Here is a 21,652-nt window from a genome sequence, read left to right as displayed (position 1 = left end):
GGGTGGGATTATGTGTGGTAATGTGGTGGGGGGACGGGATTGTGTGGTAATGTGGTGGGGGGCGGGATTATGTGTGGTAATGTGGTGGGGGGCGGGATTATGTGTGGTAATGTGGGGTTCGGGACTGTGTGGTGGGGGGCGTGATTATGTGTGGTAATGTGGTGGGGGGCGGGATTATGTGGTGGGGGCGGGATTATGTGTGGTAATGCGGTGGGGGGCAGGATTATGTGTGGTGGGGGGGCGGGATTGTGTGGTGATGTGGAGGGGGAACGGGATTATGTGTGGTAATGGGGTGGGGGAGCGGGATTATGTGTGGTGATGTGGTGGGGGCGGGATTATGTGTGGAAATGTGGTGGGGGCGGGATTATCTGGTGATGTAATGGGGGCAGGATTATGTGTGGTGATGTGCTGGGGGGCGGGATTGTGAGTGGTAATGCGATGGGGGGCAGGATTATGTGGTAATGCGGTGGGGGGGCAGGATTATGTGTGGTAATGTGGTGGGGGGCGGGATTATGTGTGGTAATGTGGTGGGGCGGGATTATGTGGGGGGGCGGGATTATGTGTGGTAATGTAGTGGGGGGCAGGATTATGTGTTTTTGTGTGGTGATGTGGAGGGGGAACGGGATTATGTGTGGTCATGGGGTGGGGGGGCGGGATTATCTGTGGTGATGTGGTGGGGGCGGGATTATGTGTGGTGATGTGGTGGGGGGCAGGATTATGTGTGGTGATGTGGGGGGCGGGATTATGTGTGGTGATGTGCTGGGGGACGGGATTTTGTGTGCTGATGTGTTGGGGGGCAGGATTATATGTGGTGGGCGGGATTATGTGTGGTGATGTGGGGGGGCGGGATTGTGTGTGGTGATGGGGGGCGGGATTGTGTGTGGTGATGTGGTTGGAGGCGGAGCTACTGTGCAGGGGGCGGGATTAGCGAGTAATCATGATGCCTCTTACATACAGTGGGGCAAAAAAGTATTTAGTCAGTCAGCAATAGTGCAAGTTCCACCACTTAAAAAGATGAGAGGCGTCTGTAATTTACATTATAGGTAGACCTCAACTATGGGAGACAAACTGAGAAAAAAAAATCCAGAAAATCACATTGTCTGTTTTTTTAACATTTTATTTGCATATTATGGTGGAAAATAAGTATTTGGTCAGAAACAAAATTTCATCTCAATACTTTGTAATATATCCTTTGTTGGCAATGACAGAGGTCAAACGTTTTCTGTAAGTCTTCACAAGGTTGCCACACACTGTTGTTGGTATGTTGGCCCATTCCTCCATGCAGATCTCCTCTAGAGCAGTGATGTTTTTGGCTTTTCGCTTGGCAACACGGACTTTCAATTCCCTCCAAAGGTTTTCTATAGGGTTGAGATCTGGAGACTGGCTAGGCCACTCCAGGACCTTGAAATGCTTCTTACGAAGCCACTCCTTCGTTGCCCTGGCGGTGTGCTTTGGATCATTGTCATGTTGAAAGACCCATCCACGTTTCATCTTCAATGCCTTTGCTGATGGAAGGAGGTTTGCACTCAAAATCTCACGATACATGGCCCCATTCATTCTTTCATGTACCCGGATCAGTCGTCCTGGCCCCTTTGCAGAGAAACAGCCCCAAAGCATGATGTTTCCACCACCATGCTTTACAGTAGGTATGGTGTTTGATGGATGCAACTCAGTATTCTTTTTCCTCCAAACACGACAAGTTGTGTTTCTACCAAACAGTTCCAGTTTGGTTTCATCAGACCATAGGACATTCTCCCAAAACTCCTCTGGATCATCCAAATGCTCTCTAGCAAACTTCAGACGGGCCCGGACATGTACTGGCTTAAGCAGTGGGACACGTCTGGCACTGCAGGATCTGAGTCCATGGTGGCGTAGTGTGTTACTTTTGGTAGGCCTTGTTACATTGGTCCCAGCTCTCTGCAGTTCATTCACTAGGTCCCCCCGCGTGGTTCTGGGATTTTTGCTCACCGTTGTTGTGATCATTCTGACCCCACGGGGTGGGATTTTGCGTGGAGCCCCAGATCGAGGGAGATTATCAGTGGTCTTGTATGTCTTCCATTTTCTAATTATTGCTCCCACTGTTGATTTCTTCACTCCAAGCTGGTTGGCTATTGCAGATTCAGTCTTCCCAGCCTGGTGCAGGGCTACAATTTTGTTTCTGGTGTCCTTTGACAGCTCTTTGGTCTTCACCATAGTGGAGTTTGGAGTCAGACTGTTTGAGGGTGTGCACAGGTGTCTTTTTATACTGATAACAAGTTTAAACAGGTGCCATTACTACAGGTAATGAGTGGAGGAAAGAGGAGACTCTTAAAGAAGAAGTTACAGGTCTGTGAGAGCCAAAAAAACTTAATTGTTTGTTTCTGACCAAATACTTATTTTCCACCATAATATGCAAAAAAAATGATAAAAAAACAGACAATGTGATTTTCTGGATTTTTTTTTCTCAGTTTGTCTCCCATAGTTGAGGTCTACCTATGATGTAAATTACAGACGCCTCTCATCTTTTTAAGTGGTGGAACTTGCACTATTGCTGACTGACTAAATACTTTTTTGCCCCACTGTATATAGATTACCTGTCATTGTTATACACCACAGTATAATAAATCCCTTTACTGTATATTATATATCATAATACACCCCTATATTATATTACCTGTCATTGTTATGCACCACAGTATAATATGTTACATGTAACAGGTCAGATTCCATAATAACAGTGATACAATGTAAGTATACAATGCTGCCCAGTAATGTCATTGATGGCGATATGTGACCATTTAATGCGGCAGGATCTGATGTGATATCATCATATATTGTGTGACATATTAAGACGTAATATAATGTTCAGTAACCGTAATGAGCGTTACACACTGATATATTCTATCTATGTGTCATGCAGTATAATGATGTTTTAGATACTATGGTGACGGGGAATAGAATAGTGTGTACCCTGTAATATCCTATCCCTGGTGTGTAATATGTACTATATGTGACCTCATATAACCCCCTATTGTAATGTGATATCCTATGACTCGATCCTCTGTCCGGCAGGGTTTCTGGCAATGGATCTAATTCTCCATGGAGATCAAACAAACAAAGGGACAAGAGGACGTCGGGGGCGTCCAGGTGAGTGTCGGCGTGTGGGGTCACCAGTCATTCCTGGGCATGTAATGACCCCACAGAGATCTCCGGTGATTCTCCGCACTCGGGCGACTTCTGTATCCGTCCATTGAATGTTCTTGTGTCTTTCAGCTATGAATTCAGAGTAGTCGACAAAGATGACAAATCTGAAGCTCCGGGAAGGTAATTCAGCCAAAATTCTGTATGATCAGGGTGACGTAGACTGGATGCAAGCTATTACTCCCCGTTATCAGCCATTCAAGCTGGATAAAAGCTCTTGATTGCAAAGTTCTCCAATGGGATGAAGTAATAGACTTCCTTGCCCCACTGGTGTATGTCCGATCATTTGGGGGTGCTGCTATAGGGGTGGATGTGCCAAAATGTGGGAAGGTAAAGGATAAGAGGGAAGTCGTGTGATAGAGGGGAATTGTGTAGAAATCATTACATGGGGTCAGTGCCGGATGAATTCTTGAATTAGGGAAGGTCGGAGGTCATGGATCCCCGGCTGTGGTACAGCACAAGGTGTGCAGCTGTGCGCTCAGTGTCCGTCTGCTGCTGTAAAGCGTCCGCATTATGTGTTCTAAAGCCTCAATCTCTGTATCGTCAGTGGTGATGAAGAGGTTAATGAACTTGGTGGTCAAGGACACTTGAGGTGGTCTTCAAGGATAAACGGTGACTCAGGCAGGTATGTTGTGTGTGATCTCAATATCAGGGGTGTCCGTAGTGACTCCCAGTTATTTCCAGATGAAGATCGTGGGGTTCTGAGCTTACTGTAATGTAAGTCTGTGGCAGATGGGAACGAGACCCTTATATTTTACTCTTCAGGGTTTCACATCCGACCCAAGGAACGAGTCTGTCCCACCCACCACTAGCATCTCACAGGAGTCCAGCAGCGGCCGGAGGTCTGACTTTCAGGTAACTGTACTGGTACTTTACACTGGTCTATACTGGCTTATCCTTGTCTATATTGGCTTACACTGGTCTATATTGGTCTATATTGGCTTATTATGATCTATATTGGTTTAAACTGGTCTATATTGGTTTATACTGGTGTACATTCTTTGGTTCCAGTATCTGATGGTTCTTTCCTCTCCCCAGGACCAGCCATCACCAGGACGAGGAGCGGCAGCGCAGACCTGGACCACAGATTAGTCCGGGTCATCTGCAGATTACTTCTAGGTGAGTGAAGAACCGAGTTGCGTGCAGCACATATTGGGGGTAAATTCACACTTGGCAGATTTATAGAATTTTCTATCACTGTCCAATATGTCTGAGTGAGATCTGCAGAATTATGACCCCAACTGCAGGAACGGCCACATTCACATGGAAGATTTCAGACATTTCTGCAACTAATGTGAAATATCCCTTACATTACTCCATACATGATGAGTGATGGTGTCTTCTCTGCTGGAAAGTTTTATTGCAGAAGAAAATATGAAAAAGAAAGCGAAATCTCCCAATAATCCTGCCACATCCAGGAGGAATCAGAAGTTCGTGTCCCTGGCGGAGTCTGTGGACCTTGTGGATTCTCCCAGCACAGACGGAACTGGAAGGAAGGTAAAGATTCGTACAGTGTATGTAATGGATCCACAAGGATAATACAGTACAAGACACTAAGGGTACAGGGCGACGACACTGGGGTACAAGAGACTGGGCTACAGGATGATGACGCTGAGATACTAGATGCTGAGCTACAGGATGATGATGTTGGGGTACAAGAGACTGGGCTACAGGATGATGACGCTGGGATACTAGATGCTGAGCTACAGGACGATGACGCTGGGATACTAGATGCTGGGCTACAGGACGATGATGCTGGGATACTAGACGCTGGGCTATAGGACGATGATGCTGGGATACTAGATGCTGGGCTACAGGACGATGACGCTGGGATACTAGATGCTGGGCTACAGGACGATGACGCTGGGATACTAGATGCTGGGCTACAGGACGATGATGCTGGGATACTAGATGCTGGGCTATAGGACGATGATGCTGGGATACTAGATGCTGGGATACAGGACGATGACGCTGGGATACTAGATGCTGGGCTACAGGACGATGACGCTGGGATACTAGATGCTGGGCTACAGGACGATGACGCTGGGATACTAGATGTTGGGCTACAGGATGATGATGCTGGGATACTAGATACTGGGCTACAGGACGATGATGCTGGGATACAAGAGGCTGGGATACAGGATAATGATGCTATGATACAAGTTGCTGGGTTACAGGATGATGACACTGGGATACAAGATGCTAGGGTACAGGACAATGACACTTCGATACAAGAGGCTGGGCTACAGGATGGTGATGCTGAGGGTACAGGACAATGACCCTGGGATACAAAATGGTAGGATACAGGAAAATGAAGCTGGGATAAAAGAGGCTGTGCTACAGGACCCTTGGCAACAGGATAATGACCCTGGGGTAAGGGACTATGACGCTGGGATACAGGACGATGACGCTGGGGTACAGCACTCTGGGCTACAAGACGATTACGCTGGGGTACAGTACCTTGTGTAACAGGATGATGACCCTGGGGCACAGGACACTGGGGTACAGGATGATGAAACTGTGTTGCAGGACGATGTCGCTGGGATACAGGACAATGATAATAGGGTACAAGACGGAGGCTGGAGGTACATGACAATGACGTCGGGGTGCAAGAGGTTGGACTACAACACGATGATGCTGTGATACAAGAGGCTAGGGCACAGGACAATGACCCTGGGATATGAGACACTGGGATATGGGACAATGATAATAGGGTACAACAGGTTGAGCTACATCAATGACGCTGGGATATAAGACACTGGGGTACAGGACAATAGTAATGGGGTAATAGAAGCTGGGGTACAGGATGATGACGCTGGGGTACAAGAGGTTGGGCTACAGGACGATTAAGCTGGGGTGTAAGACGATGATTATCACATATCTGCTAAACGTAATTCACGTATAGAATACATTACTCCATTATGCACTGAGGGAAGACGAGAAAAGAGGAAAGAAGAAAAAAAAGACGACAAAGATCTAAAAATGTGAGTAAATATAAATGATATAAAATAGAACTTTTTCACGTTCAGTTACTTGTTACTATATAGCAGTATTTTCTTTTTTATTAATAAAACGTATTACTGATCCTGACCGAGAAGGACCCCTATCCGTATTTTGAAGTTGGGAAGAGGAGAGGTAAATCCAGACTGGGGTCGGCAATCTGTTACTTGAGATCCAGTCGGGGCCGCAGGTCGCCCTTCGAGGACAGAGTTACCATCGAAATCTATAGAGAGATGCATGTCCTAAACTGTGATCCGCAGACTATGTTCCCGAGCGACGTTCCTCTGGTTATAGGGTCAGGATATGTGTTGTGTCCCCGTGTAATAGGATTGTTGCTGTAATTGCCGTCTGGCTGTAATCTATGTCCGAGAGTCACAGACCCCGGATCCACCTACATGCGGAGCATCACTCATTTATTAATCACTGTCAGAGGTCACCCATGGGGAGGATGAGGCTCCATCAGATCCGATTGTATCAGCGTCAGATTTTCTGAATGACCTTATGAATAAGGCGGACATATTGTCTGGCCGCACTGCTGTCTGTGTATAGCTGAAGTGTTGGTGACGAGATGTATTAGAGTGCAATGTGTCCTTGTTACTCGGCAGGACGTTGTATCCTCGGGAGGCCCAGAGATGAGACCCGTCTGAGCCTCTTATCACGATATCAGTGACACACCGTGTGCAGATGGGTTCAGTATCTGTGACCCCCGGACATATTACAGGGACCCCCAGTCGGGATTTACCTCTCCCTTTCCCAATCTCAAAAGGCAGTCTGGGTCCTTCTTTATCAGGACCAGTAATAGGTTTTCTATAATTCTATTCTCTTTTATAATAATGTGTAACTGAAGTTATATTTTGTATCTTTTATATTTAATCACATTTTCGGATCTTTCTCGCCTTTTTTTTATTTTTTTTCCTCATTTTTTCCTTCTCTTCCTTTATTATATGTTACAAGACAATGACACTTGTGGTCCCAGGTTCCTACTTTTTCCCTATTTCCTCTTTTTCTCCTCCAGGCCGGAGACGATCACAAGAAGCTACTTTGGGAGTTTGAGCTCTGGCTGCAGGCGGAAAGCACAAAACTGAATCGGATCTGTGCAGCTCCTGTGTCCGACAGCAACGGGATAAAAATGCGGCAGAGCCAACTACAGGTATAATATACAGCACATACATTGCGTTACTGATCCTGAGTTACATCCTGTATTATACTCCAGAGCTGCACTCACTATTCTGCTGGTGCAGTCACTGTGTACATACATTACATTACTGATCCAGAGTTACATCCTGTATTATACTCCAGAGCTGCGCTCACTATTCTGCTGGTGCAGTCACTGTGTACATACATTACATTACTGATCCTGAGTTACATCCTGTATTATACTCCAGAGCCGCACTCACTATTCTGCTGGTGCAGTCACTGTGTACATACATTACATTACTGATCCTGAGTTATATCCTGTATTATACTCCAGAGCTGCACTCACTATTCTGCTGGTGCAGTCACTGTGTACATACATCACATTACTGATCCTGAGTTACATCCTGTATTATACTCCAGAGCTGCACTCACTATTCTGCTGGTGCAGTCACTGTGTACATACATTACATTACTGATCCAGAGTTACCTCCTGTATTACACTCCAGAGCTGCACTCACTATTCTGCTGGTGGAGTCACTGTGTACATACATTACATTACTGATCCAAAGTTACCTCCTGTATTATCCTCCAGAGCTGCAGTCTCCGCTTTCTGCTTGGAATTTGGGTGACATATAAATAATATACTTTGTCATTTCTCTTTCTATAGAATTTACAGTTTCGGGTCCCTCAAGGCCAAAACCTCTTTGAGTCTCTTCTGCGCAGCAGATCGTCGATGGCAGTGACAGAGGACCTGAAGATGGAGGAGCTGCGCTACCAGTGGATGTTGTACAAGTCCAAGCTCCGAGATTCTGGGAAACACACGGTGAGAGATCTGCAGATTTTCATTGTGAAATTTGAATTTATCGTTTGTCTTAATGGTAAAGTTCACACTTAGAATTTTCCAATGTTCTTTATGCTGATTGAAGTATTTGTATATAATCTTCACAGATCATGAAAGTAACAGATGAGCCCAGAGGAATAACCAAGGTAAGAAGGGTAAGAACCCCCAGGGTATATCAAAAGTAAGAGCCTATGCATCACTAAAGATCAATTGTGATGAAACGTGAAGGATCCACTCATCACCCCGCTTAATGTCAATATTACGTCAGTGGGATTATGGGGTAAGGTCTCCCCACTTGCACCAACGTAACGGTGCGCACCCCGTTTTGACACATAAGGTCAGCTTGGCACAATTTTACACAGAATCCCCTGTCCACATGGGCCCAGGGAGATATGGGGAGTGAGAGGATGTGGCCCACACAGTCACTGAGGTGGCACCACACTCGCCCACAACCCTGACAGGCTGAGAGGCCTCTCTCACTAGCACCAGTAAAACAGAACTTTATCAGGCCGGTAGGACTGCCAACAGTTCCTCGTTTAATGTACGTCTGAGCCACCTATCACTAGAGATCAGCGGTGACATCACTGAGAATGCCTCCTATCCATCACTAGAGATCAGCAGTGACATCACTGAGAATACCTCCTATCCATCACTAGAGATCAGCAGTGACATCACTGAGAATGCCTCCTATCCATCACTAGAGATCAGCAGTGACATCACTGAGAATACCTCCTATCCATCACTAGAGATCAGCGGTGACATCACTGAGAATGTTTCCTATCCATCACTAGAGATCAGCGATGACATCACTGAGAATGCCTCCTATCCATCACTAGAGATCAGTGGTGACATCACTGAGAATGCCTCCTATCCATCACTAGAGATCAGAGGTGACATCACTGAGAATACCTCCTATCCATCACTAGAGATCAGCAGTGACATCACTGAGAATGCCTCCTATCCAACACTAGAGATCAGAGGTGACATCACTGAGAATGCCTCCTATCCATCACTAGAGATCAGAGGTGACATCACTGAGAATGCCTCCTATCCATCACTAGAGATCAGAGGTGACATCACTGAGAATGCCTCCTATCCATCACTAGAGATCAGCGGTGACATCACTGAGAATGCCTCCTATCCATCACTAGAGATCAGCAGTGACATCACTGAGAATGCCTCCTATCCATCACTAGAGATCAGCGGTGACATCACTGAGAATGCCTCCTATCCATCACTAGAGATCAGAGGTGACATCACTGAGAATGCCTCCTATCCATCACTAGAGATCAGAGGTGACATCACTGAGAATACCTCCTATCCATCACTAGAGATCAGAGGTGACATCACTGAGTGCCTCCTATCCATCACTATAGATCAGAGGTGACATCACTGAGAATGTCTCCTATCCATCACTAGAGATCAGCAGTGACATCACTGAGAATGCCTCCTATCCATCACTAGAGATCAGCAGTGACATCACTGAGAATGCCTCCTATCCATCACTAGAGATCAGCGGTGACATCACTGAGAATGCCTCCTATCCATCACTAGAGATCAGAGGTGACATCACTGAGAATGCCTCCTATCCATCACTAGAGATCAGCAGTGACATCACTGAGAATACCTCCTATCCATCACTAGAGATCAGCGGTGACATCACTGAGAATGCCTCCTATCCATCACTAGAGATCAGCGGTGACATCACTGAGAATACCTCCTATCCATCACTAGAGATCAGAGGTGACATCACTGAGTGCCTCCTATCCATCACTATAGATCAGAGGTGACATCACTGAGAATACCTCCTATCCATCACTAGAGATCAGCGGTGACATCACTGAGAATGCCTCCTATCCATCACTAGAGATCAGCGGTGACATCACTGAGAATGCCTCCTATCCATCACTAGAGATCAGAGGTGACATCACTGAGAATGCCTCCTATCCATCACTAGAGATCAGAGGTGACATGACTGAGAATACCTCCTATCCATCACTAGAGATCAGCGGTGACATCACTGAGAATGCCTCCTATCCATCACTAGAGATCAGCTGTGACATCACTGAGAATGCCTCCTATCCATCACTAGAGATCAGCGGTGACATCACTGAGAATGCCTCCTATCCATCACTAGAGATCAGAGGTGACATCACTGAGAATGCCTCCTATCCATCACTAGAGATCAGAGGTGACATCACTGAGAATGCCTCCTATCCATCACTAGAGATCAGAGGTGACATCACTGAGAATGCCTCCTATCCATCACTAGAGATCAGCGGTGACATCACTGAGAAAGTCTCCTATCCATCACTAGAGATCAGCAGTGACATCACTGAGAATGCCTCCTATCCATCACTAGAGATCAGAGGTGACATCACTGAGAATGCCTCCTATCCATCACTAGATATCAGCAGTGACATCACTGAGAATGCCGCCTATCCATCACTAGAGATCAGCGATGACATCACTGACAATGCCTCCTATCCATCACTAGAGATCAGCGGTGACATCACTGAGAATGCCTCCTATCCATCACTAGAGATCAGCGGTGACATCACTGAGAATGCCTCCTATCCATCACTAGAGATCAGCGGTGACATCACTGAGAATGCCGCCTATCCATGACTAGAGATCAGCGGTGACATCACTGAGAATACCTCCTATCCATCACTAGAGATCAGAGGTGACATCACTGAGTGCCTCCTATCCATCACTATAGATCAGAGGTGACATCACTGAGAATGCCTCCTATCCATCACTAGAGATCAGCGGTGACATCACTGAGAATGCCTCCTATCCATCACTAGAGATCAGCGGTGACATCACTGAGAATGCCTCCTATCCATCACTAGAGATCAGCAGTGACATCACTGAGAATGCCTCCTATCCATCACTAGAGATCAGCGGTGACATCACTGAGAATGCCTCCTATCCATCACTAGAGATCAGCGGTGACATCACTGAGAATGCCTCCTATCCATCACTAGAGATCAGAGGTGACATCACTGAGAATGCCTCCTATCCATCACTAGAGATCAGCGGTGACATCACTGAGAATGCCTCCTATCCATCACTAGAGATCAGAGGTGACATCACTGAGAATGCCTCCTATCCATCACTAGAGATCAGAGGTGACATCACTGAGAATGCCTCCTATCCATCACTAGAGATCAGAGGTGACATCAATGAGAATGCCTCCTATCCATCACTAGAGATCAGCGGTGACATCATTGAGAATGCCTCCTATCCATCACTAGAGATCAGAGGTGACATCACTGAGAATGCCTCCTATCCATCACTAGAGATCAGCGGTGACATCACTGAGAATGCCTCCTATCCATCACTAGAGATCAGCGGTGACATCACTGAGAATGCCTCCTATCCATCACTAGAGATCAGCGGTGACATCACTGAGAATGCCTCCTATCCATCACTAGAGATCAGAGGTGACATCACTGAGAATGCCTCCTATCCATCACTAGAGATCAGCGGTGACATCACTGAGAATGCCTCCTATCCATCACTAGAGATCAGCGGTGACATCACTGAGAATGCCTCCTATCCATCACTAGAGATCAGAGGTGACATCACTGAGAATGCCTCCTATCCATCACTAGAGATCAGCGGTGACATCACTGAGAATGCCTCCTATCCATCACTAGAGATCAGAGGTGACATCACTGAGAATGCCTCCTATCCATCACTAGAGATCAGAGGTGACATGACTGAGAATACCTCCTATCCATCACTAGAGATCAGCGGTGACATCACTGAGAATGCCTCCTATCCATCACTAGAGATCAGCTGTGACATCACTGAGAATGCCTCCTATCCATCACTAGAGATCAGCGGTGACATCACTGAGAATGCCTCCTATCCATCACTAGAGATCAGAGGTGACATCACTGAGAATGCCTCCTATCCATCACTAGAGATCAGAGGTGACATCACTGAGAATGCCTCCTATCCATCACTAGAGATCAGAGGTGACATCACTGAGAATGCCTCCTATCCATCACTAGAGATCAGCGGTGACATCACTGAGAAAGTCTCCTATCCATCACTAGAGATCAGCAGTGACATCACTGAGAATGCCTCCTATCCATCACTAGAGATCAGAGGTGACATCACTGAGAATGCCTCCTATCCATCACTAGATATCAGCAGTGACATCACTGAGAATGCCGCCTATCCATCACTAGAGATCAGCGATGACATCACTGACAATGCCTCCTATCCATCACTAGAGATCAGCGGTGACATCACTGAGAATGCCTCCTATCCATCACTAGAGATCAGCGGTGACATCACTGAGAATGCCTCCTATCCATCACTAGAGATCAGCGGTGACATCACTGAGAATGCCGCCTATCCATGACTAGAGATCAGCGGTGACATCACTGAGAATACCTCCTATCCATCACTAGAGATCAGAGGTGACATCACTGAGTGCCTCCTATCCATCACTATAGATCAGAGGTGACATCACTGAGAATGCCTCCTATCCATCACTAGAGATCAGCGGTGACATCACTGAGAATGCCTCCTATCCATCACTAGAGATCAGCGGTGACATCACTGAGAATGCCTCCTATCCATCACTAGAGATCAGCAGTGACATCACTGAGAATGCCTCCTATCCATCACTAGAGATCAGCGGTGACATCACTGAGAATGCCTCCTATCCATCACTAGAGATCAGCGGTGACATCACTGAGAATGCCTCCTATCCATCACTAGAGATCAGAGGTGACATCACTGAGAATGCCTCCTATCCATCACTAGAGATCAGCGGTGACATCACTGAGAATGCCTCCTATCCATCACTAGAGATCAGAGGTGACATCACTGAGAATGCCTCCTATCCATCACTAGAGATCAGAGGTGACATCACTGAGAATGCCTCCTATCCATCACTAGAGATCAGAGGTGACATCAATGAGAATGCCTCCTATCCATCACTAGAGATCAGCGGTGACATCATTGAGAATGCCTCCTATCCATCACTAGAGATCAGAGGTGACATCACTGAGAATGCCTCCTATCCATCACTAGAGATCAGCGGTGACATCACTGAGAATGCCTCCTATCCATCACTAGAGATCAGCGGTGACATCACTGAGAATGCCTCCTATCCATCACTAGAGATCAGCGGTGACATCACTGAGAATGCCTCCTATCCATCACTAGAGATCAGAGGTGACATCACTGAGAATGCCTCCTATCCATCACTAGAGATCAGCGGTGACATCACTGAGAATGCCTCCTATCCATCACTAGAGATCAGCGGTGACATCACTGAGAATGCCTCCTATCCATCACTAGAGATCAGAGGTGACATCACTGAGAATGCCTCCTATCCATCACTAGAGATCAGCGGTGACATCACTGAGAATGCCTCCTATCCATCACTAGAGATCAGCGGTGACATCACTGAGAATGCTGCTTATCCATCACTAGAGATCAGCGGTGACATCACTGAGAATGCCTCCTATCCATCACTAGAGATCAGCGATGACATCACTGAGAATGCCTCCTATCCATCACTAGAGATCAGCGGTGACATCACTGAGAATGCCGCTTATCCAGTACCTGATATGTACCCTGTTCTTTGTTGCAGGTGCCTGGGGGTCTCTGCTCCTTCCTGCATCGGGTGTGTTGTGCCGCTCTACCTCTGCAGCTGCTCCTGCTCCTCCTCCTCCTTCTGGCATTTCTTCTCCCTCTTCTACATGGAGCCAAGACCTGCGCCCTGTCGAACAATTTTGCTCGTTCCTTTAACCTGATGTTGAAGTATGACGGGCCCCCTCCCACTTAGGGCCCCAGCTCCAAAGGGTCCGGTATATACTGTAATCACTATATTATGGCAGCTGCACCTCCGTCTTGTACATAGCGTTTTTAGCAAATCCTGACCAGCCGGGTTCACCCTAGCACTGCCAGCGATGACGGGGTTAACGTTCCCTGTATATAGCTGCGCTTGTATATATAATATAATGGCGCAGTAGCGAGTTCTATATTTTATACATTGTATTTATGGTTTATACAACCGGTAACGTGCTTTTTGTATGTAAATGTGTATTTCTGAATATTGTCTTTTTTTTTCTGCTGTTGACAATCACAAACGACTGTGGGAAAATCCAACATGAAAGGGGGTCCAGGATCAGCGAAACATGGCCGCTTCCTTCCAGACACTGCGCCAACGTCCACTTTTTATTCTTTTTAAATTTGATATTTTAATAAGATATTTTACATTTTAGATGAAGTTCCCCTTTAAGATTTTTGTAAGGACCACCCCTGCTTATTCTGTTACATTATAGCTCCACCTTCTTATGCAAATGAGGAAAGATTTTTCTATGAAATGTTTTTGTACGCAGGTATTTTTACGGCCAGTTTGCCCTTTTATATTTGTCCATGAGACATAATACAGATATGTAGATGATACATTGTTACTTTTCGTATGTTTTTAGCAGAAATTTGTAATTTTGTATTAATGCTGCCTGTTACCCAGAAGCCTTGTCGTAGGTCATTGCTTTTAGCCGGATACTAAAATGATGAGAGATATAATTGTAGCAAAACAAAATATAGCAATATGTGTGTCAGTATATGTCCAGAGTAATGTATGAAGGGGGCTGGCTGCTTAATTCAATAACCAAGCCAGCCTCCTTCCCAGTCATGGTTGGTGAACAACTGGAGATGTGGTCTGGCTTACCTATGAAATGAGCAGTCAGCCAGCTCCCGTCTATGTCATGGGGGAAAAGCAGATTGGCTTAGTTATTAAAATAGTCAGCCAGCCCCCTCCTTTCTCTTCTATAGTCGATGTACAGATGTGGCTTTACTGTTGAATTGAGCTATCAGGCAGCTCCCTTCTATGTCGCGGTTGATGCTTTGATGGAGAAGATGGCTGGCTTGGTGTCTGACATAAGCAGTCAGCCAGCCCCCTTCACACAATGCAATTGATTTCCCCGATCCACAGCTATAAGGTCCGGGTGCCAGGTTCCCGCAGGTTGTGTTCTGGTTTGTATCCACCTGTATTTTCCTGTGTCATAAAGGACTTACTGACCAGTCCTTCCAGTAATAAGTAATGGAAGGAGGTTGCCCATTACAATGAGCAGCCAGCCAGACTTCATCACACATGTTACTGTTCTTCACTGATCTTTGGCGTTAAGGTCCAGTCCTGGGTGTCAACAGCTCCATTTCTGGTTTGTGTCAGGACATGAACAAAGCTGTATGTGAAAGGAGGCTGGCTGACTGCTTTCTTCATAATGAAGCCCAGTTGCTCCTCTGTGATGGCCATGCATGGACAGAGGAGGCGGCTGGCTAACTCATTGAAATAAGCTGTCTGCCAGCCCCCTTCTCTGCAATGGTTAATGCGCAGATGGAGAAGGGGGATGACTGACTAATCGCTTCGTAATTAAGCCCAATCGCTCCATTGTGATGGTCATGTATGAACAGAGAAGGGGCTGGCTTACTCATTGAAATTAGCTGTCTGCCAGCCCCCTTCTCTGAAATAGTTGATGCGTAGATGGAGATGGGGCTGGCTGACTAATCGCTTCGTAATTAAGCCCAATCGCTCCTTTGTGATGGCTATGCATGGACAGAGGAGGGGGCTGGCTAAGCTATTGAAATCAGCTGTCAGACAGCCCCCTTCACACGGAGCCTTTTCAGAAAGATCAGGGACCTGAAATACATTACTGAAGTCTTTTATTTTAGGACATTTCACTACTTTAGGTGGACAGCCCCCGTTACTGTAATTAATCTTCCACTTTTTCTTGGCCCCGCAGTAGTAATAAGGCTGGAGGATAACCCCCATCAGAGCAGCCATATTGCTGCCCGCCAGCTTTCCTTGAGTGTTTCGAGTTCCTTTCACCTATAATGTAGCAGAAGCCTCTTTGTTACTTTTTGTTTTGTCTGATGAAACATTTCAGGCCACATAATCCGCCCACGGAAATTAAGCTGCGGATTAATGCGCCGGTTATTGCGGCGTTAGCGTATTTAATAGCCGGCGGTAGAAATAATTCCAGAGTAGTTTGGGGACAGCGGAGAAGTGAGATAAAAGTTTGCTCACTTGTAAGACAAGTAACTGCTGCTGGGATGGTGAATAGTTTGACTTTATTATTTTAGGTAACACGAGTAACTACCTAGGAAAAAAAAATCTGCATTCACGACGTGTCCTGGAAATTTAATTCCAGCTGGCGGCTTATTCCCTGAGCTCCGCATGTTCTCCTAAAATGACCGAAAAAAGAAACGTGACATCTTGTCTTAAAACTTTGCAGTACCATTTTTCACCACTACTGTTGGCACAAATTTTTCGTAAGTGACTATGCAACAGCGCCCCCACTCATAATCCATCTATTTCCATCATAGACATGATCCTTGGAATTCAATATCTTTGTATTGAACAGTCTCACTGAACGATCAGACAGGTATGTGTAACCAGTAGTAAGGAGGCTACAGCATATCTGTGTGTGGAAGTATTATGCGCGACCCCTTTTAAATGGTGCGATGTCATCGGGCCGCATAGATGAGTTCAGTGTTTCCTGTCACTGATACTTGAGGTCGGGGAAGAAATGAAAAGTTAATTCAGGAAATTGCATTTAATACATTTGTTTCCGTACAGGCGTCAGTCTGAGGTCAGGGTATAATGAGCGGCGGTCACTGGGATGTGAGGGGTTAAACCGGAGATGTTTCCAGGTAGAGACAGTCTAGAGTGTAAAAGAGACGGCTAAGGAGGGAGTTGGGATGTAGTTATGAGACAGTTTGGAATGTGAAGGAGATTGAGACAGTTCTAGATCTGAGTAGGATGGAGACATCTGAAAGACAGTTCTAGATCTTAGTAGGATGGAGACGTCTGATGGACAGGTCTAGATCTGAGTAGGATGGAGACGTCTGATAGATAGGTCTAGATCTGAGTAGGATGTATGCGTCTGATGGACAGGTCTAGATCTGAGTAGGATGTATGCATCTGATGGACAGGTCTAGATCTGAGTAGGATGGAGACATCTGAAAGACAGTTCTAGATCTGAGTAGGATGGAGACGTCTGAAAGACAGTTCTAGATCTGAGTAGGATGGAGACGTCTGATGGACAGGTCTAGATCTGAGTAGGATGGAGACGTCTGAAAGACAGTTCTAGATCTGAGTAGGATGGAGACGTCTGATGGACAGGTCTAGATCTGAGTAGGATGTATGCGTCTGATGGACAGGTCTAGATCTGAGTAGGATGGAGACGTCTGATAGACAGGTCTAGATCTGAGTAGGATGGAGACGTCTGATGGACAGGTCTAGATCTGAGTAGGATGTATGCGTCTGATGGACAGGTCTAGATCTGAGTAGGATGGAGACATCTGAAAGACAGTTCTAGATCTTAGTAGGATGTATGCGTCTGATGGACAGGTCTAGATCTGAGTAGGATGTATGCGTCTGATGGACAGGTCTAGATCTGAGTAGGATGTATGCGTCTGATGGACAGGTCTAGATCTGAGTAGGATGTATGCGTCTGATGGACAGGTCTAGATCTGAGTAGGATGTATGCGTCTGATGGACAGGTCTAGATCTGAGTAGGAGTAGTCTTGTCTGATAGACAGGTCTAAATCTGAGTAGGATGTATGCGTCTGATGGACAGGTCTAGATCTGAGTAGGATGTATGCGTCTGATAGACAGGTCTAAATCTGAGTAGGATGTATGTGTCTGATGGACAGGTCTAGATCTGAGTAGGATGTATGCGTCTGATGGACAGGTCTAGATCTGAGTAGGATGGAGACATCTGAAAGACAGTTCTAGATCTTAGTAGGATGTATGCGTCTGATGGACAGGTCTAGATCTGAGTAGGATGTATGTGTCTGATAGACAGGTCTAGATCTGAGTAGGATGCATGCGTCTGATAGACACGTCTAGATCTGAGTAGGATGTATGCATCTGATGGACAGGTCTAGATCTGAGTAGGATGTATGCGTCTGATGGACAGGTCTAGATCTGAGTAGGATGGAGACATCTGAAAGACAGTTCTAGATCTGAGTAGGATATATGCGTCTGATGGACAGGTCTAGATCTGAGTAGGATGTATGTGTCTGATGGACAGGTCTAGATCTGAGTAGGATGGAGACTTCTGATGGACAGGTCTAGATCTGAGTAGGATGTATGCGTCTGATGGACAGGTCTAGATCTGAGTAGGATGTATGCGTCTGATGGACAGGTCTAGATCTGAGTAGGATGTATGCGTCTGATGGACAGGTCTAGATCTGAGTAGGATGTATGCGTCTGATGGACAGGTCTAGATCTGAGTAGGATGTATGCGTCTGATGGACAGGTCTAGATCTGAGTAGGATGGAGACATCTGAAAGACAGTTCTAGATCTGAGGAGGATGGAGACGTCTGAAAGAGACAGATCTAGAACTGTCTATCAGACGTCTTCATCCTTCTCAGATCTAGAACTGTCTCTTTCAGATGTCTCCATCCTCCTCAGAACTAGAACTGTCTCTTTCAGTCATCTCCATCTTTCTAAGATATAGAACTGTCTATCAGACTTCGCCATCCTCAGATCTAGAACTGTCTATCTGACGTCGCCATCCTCCTCAGATCTAGAACTGAGTAGGATGCATCTGTCTGATAGTTCTAGATCTGAGGAGGATGACGATGTCTGATAGACACATGCATCCTACTCAGATCTAGAACTGTCTCTGATAGACAGATCTAGATCTGAGTAGGGTGGAGACATCTGAAAGAGACAGTTCTAGATCTGAGTAGGATGGAGACATCTGAAAGAGACAGTTCTAGTTTTGAGTAGGATGCGTGTGTCTGATAGACAGATCTAGATCTGAGGAGGATGGAGATGTTTGAAAATGACAGTTCTAGATCTGAGGAGGATGGAGACGTCTGAAAGAGACAGTTGTGAGTCTGAGAAAGATGGAGACATCTGATAGAGACAGGTCTAGATCTGAGGAGGATGAAGACATCTGATGGAGAGATCTAGATCTGAGAAGGGCGGAGATGTCTGAAAGAGACAGTTGTGAGTCTGAGAAAGATGGAGACATCCGATAGAGACAGTTCTAGATCTGAGTAGGATGGAGGTGTCTGATAGACAGTTGTGGGTCTGAGAGTTGGAGACCTGGTAGGACATGATAAAGGCAGCTATGAGGAATTGAGAATGAGAGCGTTCAGGACAGAAGAGAATTTTAAATACAGAAAGTTCTGTAGTTTGGAGACTAAACCAAATGGATGAAATGGAAGAGCTCTCAGCTGGAGGCTTCATTCCGGCACTGTGGTTTGGATGTGATATAAGATGTCAGCTGAACATTCTCTACAGTTTATATTTCTTCTTAGGCCCCTCTCTCACACACCAGTTTTTTTTACATCCGTCACAATCGTTGGCTCGTGATGAATATCAGATAAACTATGTGACTCTTCAGGTTCTGTATTAGTCTATGCCTTAGGCTAGGTTCAGATTGCGTTAGTGCAATCCGTTTAGCGCCTAGCGCTAGCGGATTGCGCTAACGCAATGTGTTGTAAAGGGGTCGCGTTAAACGTCCCCGCTCTCGCAGATCTCAAGCAGCGTCCACGGCGCGCCACAAAACACCGGCACATCGCTAGCGCATGCCGAAAATGGCATGCGCTAGTGATGCGCGTCCCCATTGCTGTTAATGGGCGCGCTAACGGACGCGTTGCACGGCGTTAATTTCGCCATGCAACGCTGTCCGTTAGCGCGGTCCCATTAACACAATGGGAACCTAGCCTCATGTAGAGACCTGGGTAGTCTCGAAAGCTTGCAATTTGTTACCATCTTTTCAGTTAGCCATTAAAAGGCATCAACCACTGAGGACTCTCAATTCTAAATATTTTTCTATTCACTGGCTAACACGGTACCAAGATATATATCTTTCCTGTGTGATTAGCAAACACTTTCTTTTGACTCCCATGAAACAGCGCCCCCTTCTCTAGCCTGAAATGAAAATATGTGATAGTAAAATGTAAATACCAAAATGTAAAATTCAATCAAAGTGAAGGAACGCAAGTCCAAAGGCGGGGGGTAGGGATAATGCGTGAAAGAGCAACCCAAGAGGGTAAGATATTTCCTAAATACACTAATCTCTTTGCCCCAAAATACACAAAGCCTGAATATTACGGTATTTAGGATTACGTCGCAATGTTGCCATCACCCACATGTTATCTATGTTCGCAGCCCTCAATAGCTCCTCCACCCTGTATCACACAAGTCTATGAAGTAGAGTGTAAGCTCTGTGGAGCAGCATGTTTCACGCTCTTCTCTATTCTCATCTATTTTTATTGTAAATTGACTTTTTACATGGAGAAGGTATAAATAAAGATACCTGAAAATATTATATCTGGTCTTTGGTCTTTTTTCTTCCCATTTTGGCAATCTGATCACTGCACGGTCATATATTACATAAAAATGCAAGACAAGCTACACATTGGATATCATGACTAAGGGTGCTTGGTCACCAGAAACGCGTTGATATCGCATTTTATTTTCTGTAATTGCTGATGTTTCTATCCTCTACTGAACACATTTTTAAGTGAATAAAGAAAAGAGGTTTTTTTCACTGTCTCGTTGAGCTGGATTCCTCATCATTTTCTTGATTACCTTTTTCTACCCAACCTCAAAGGGGCCCCCAAGTAGCACAGAGCCACTCATTATGTAATGGCCATGAGTGGTACTGCAGTTTCTTCCATAATACAAGGTAAAACTTAGGAAACATGCAGTACCATTCATGGCCACTGCACAATGGGCTGCACTGTTACTAATGTGAAGGCTGGATGGCAACCTACAGTCATGGCCAAAAGTATTGACACCCCTGCAATTCTGTCAGATAATACTCAGTTTCTTCCTGAAAATGATTGCAAACACAAATTATTTGGTATTATTATCTTCATTTAATTTGTCTTAAATGAAAAAACACAAAGTATTGTCCTAAAGCCAAATTGGATATAATTCCACACCAAATATAAAAAAGGGGGTGGACAAAAGTATTGGCACTGTTCGAAAAATCATGTGATGCTTCTCTAATTTGTGTAATTAACAGCACCTGTAACTTACCTGTGGCACCTAACAGGTGTTGGCAATAACTAAATCACACTTGCAGCCAGTTGACATGGATTAAAGTTGACTCAACCTCTGTCCTGTGTCCTTGTGTGTACCACATTGAGCATGGAGAAAAGAAAGAAGACCAAAGAACTGTCTGAGGACGTGAGAAACCAAATTGTGAGGAAGCATGAGCAATCTCAAGGCTACAAGTCCATCTCCAAAGACCTAAATGTTCCTGTGTCTACCGTGCGCAGTGTCATCAAGAAGTTTAAAGCCCATGGCACTGTGGTAACCTCCCTAGATGTGGATGGAAAAGAAAAATTGACAAGAGATTTCAACGCAAGATTGTGCGGATGTTGGATAAAGAACCTCGACTAACATCCGAACAAGTTCAAGCTGCCCCGCAGTCCGAGGGTGCAACAGTGTCAACCCGTAGTATCCATAAGCATCTGAATGA

The 21,652-nt window shown here is 45.6% G+C and overlaps 1 protein-coding gene across 5 annotated transcripts in view; it reads left to right on the top strand.

Annotated features, from left to right (window-relative positions):
- The window catches only part of SYNE3 (spectrin repeat containing nuclear envelope family member 3), an 82,868-nt gene extending 62,377 nt beyond the window's left edge, over positions 1-20,491 (top strand). For all 5 annotated transcript variants that reach the window (XM_069737545.1, XM_069737563.1, XM_069737554.1 and 2 more), the window contains 10 exons: positions 3,052-3,126; positions 3,253-3,303; positions 3,728-3,805; positions 3,946-4,035; positions 4,219-4,299; positions 4,536-4,677; positions 7,196-7,330; positions 7,985-8,140; positions 8,266-8,304; positions 13,782-20,491. In XM_069737545.1, the coding sequence (XP_069593646.1) occupies positions 3,052-3,126; positions 3,253-3,303; positions 3,728-3,805; positions 3,946-4,035; positions 4,219-4,299; positions 4,536-4,677; positions 7,196-7,330; positions 7,985-8,140; positions 8,266-8,304; positions 13,782-13,976 (1,042 nt within the window). In that variant the 3' untranslated portion in view covers positions 13,977-20,491. The remainder of the gene's footprint in view (positions 1-3,051; positions 3,127-3,252; positions 3,304-3,727; positions 3,806-3,945; positions 4,036-4,218; positions 4,300-4,535; positions 4,678-7,195; positions 7,331-7,984; positions 8,141-8,265; positions 8,305-13,781) is intronic.
- Positions 20,492-21,652: the final 1,161 nt, after the last annotated feature.

Source organism: Ranitomeya imitator, chromosome 1, assembly GCF_032444005.1.
Source record: "Ranitomeya imitator isolate aRanImi1 chromosome 1, aRanImi1.pri, whole genome shotgun sequence".
Taxonomy (NCBI): domain Eukaryota; kingdom Metazoa; phylum Chordata; class Amphibia; order Anura; family Dendrobatidae; genus Ranitomeya; species Ranitomeya imitator.
Note: the sequence above shows the minus strand (reverse complement) of the source record. Positions and strands in the feature narration are given on the sequence as shown.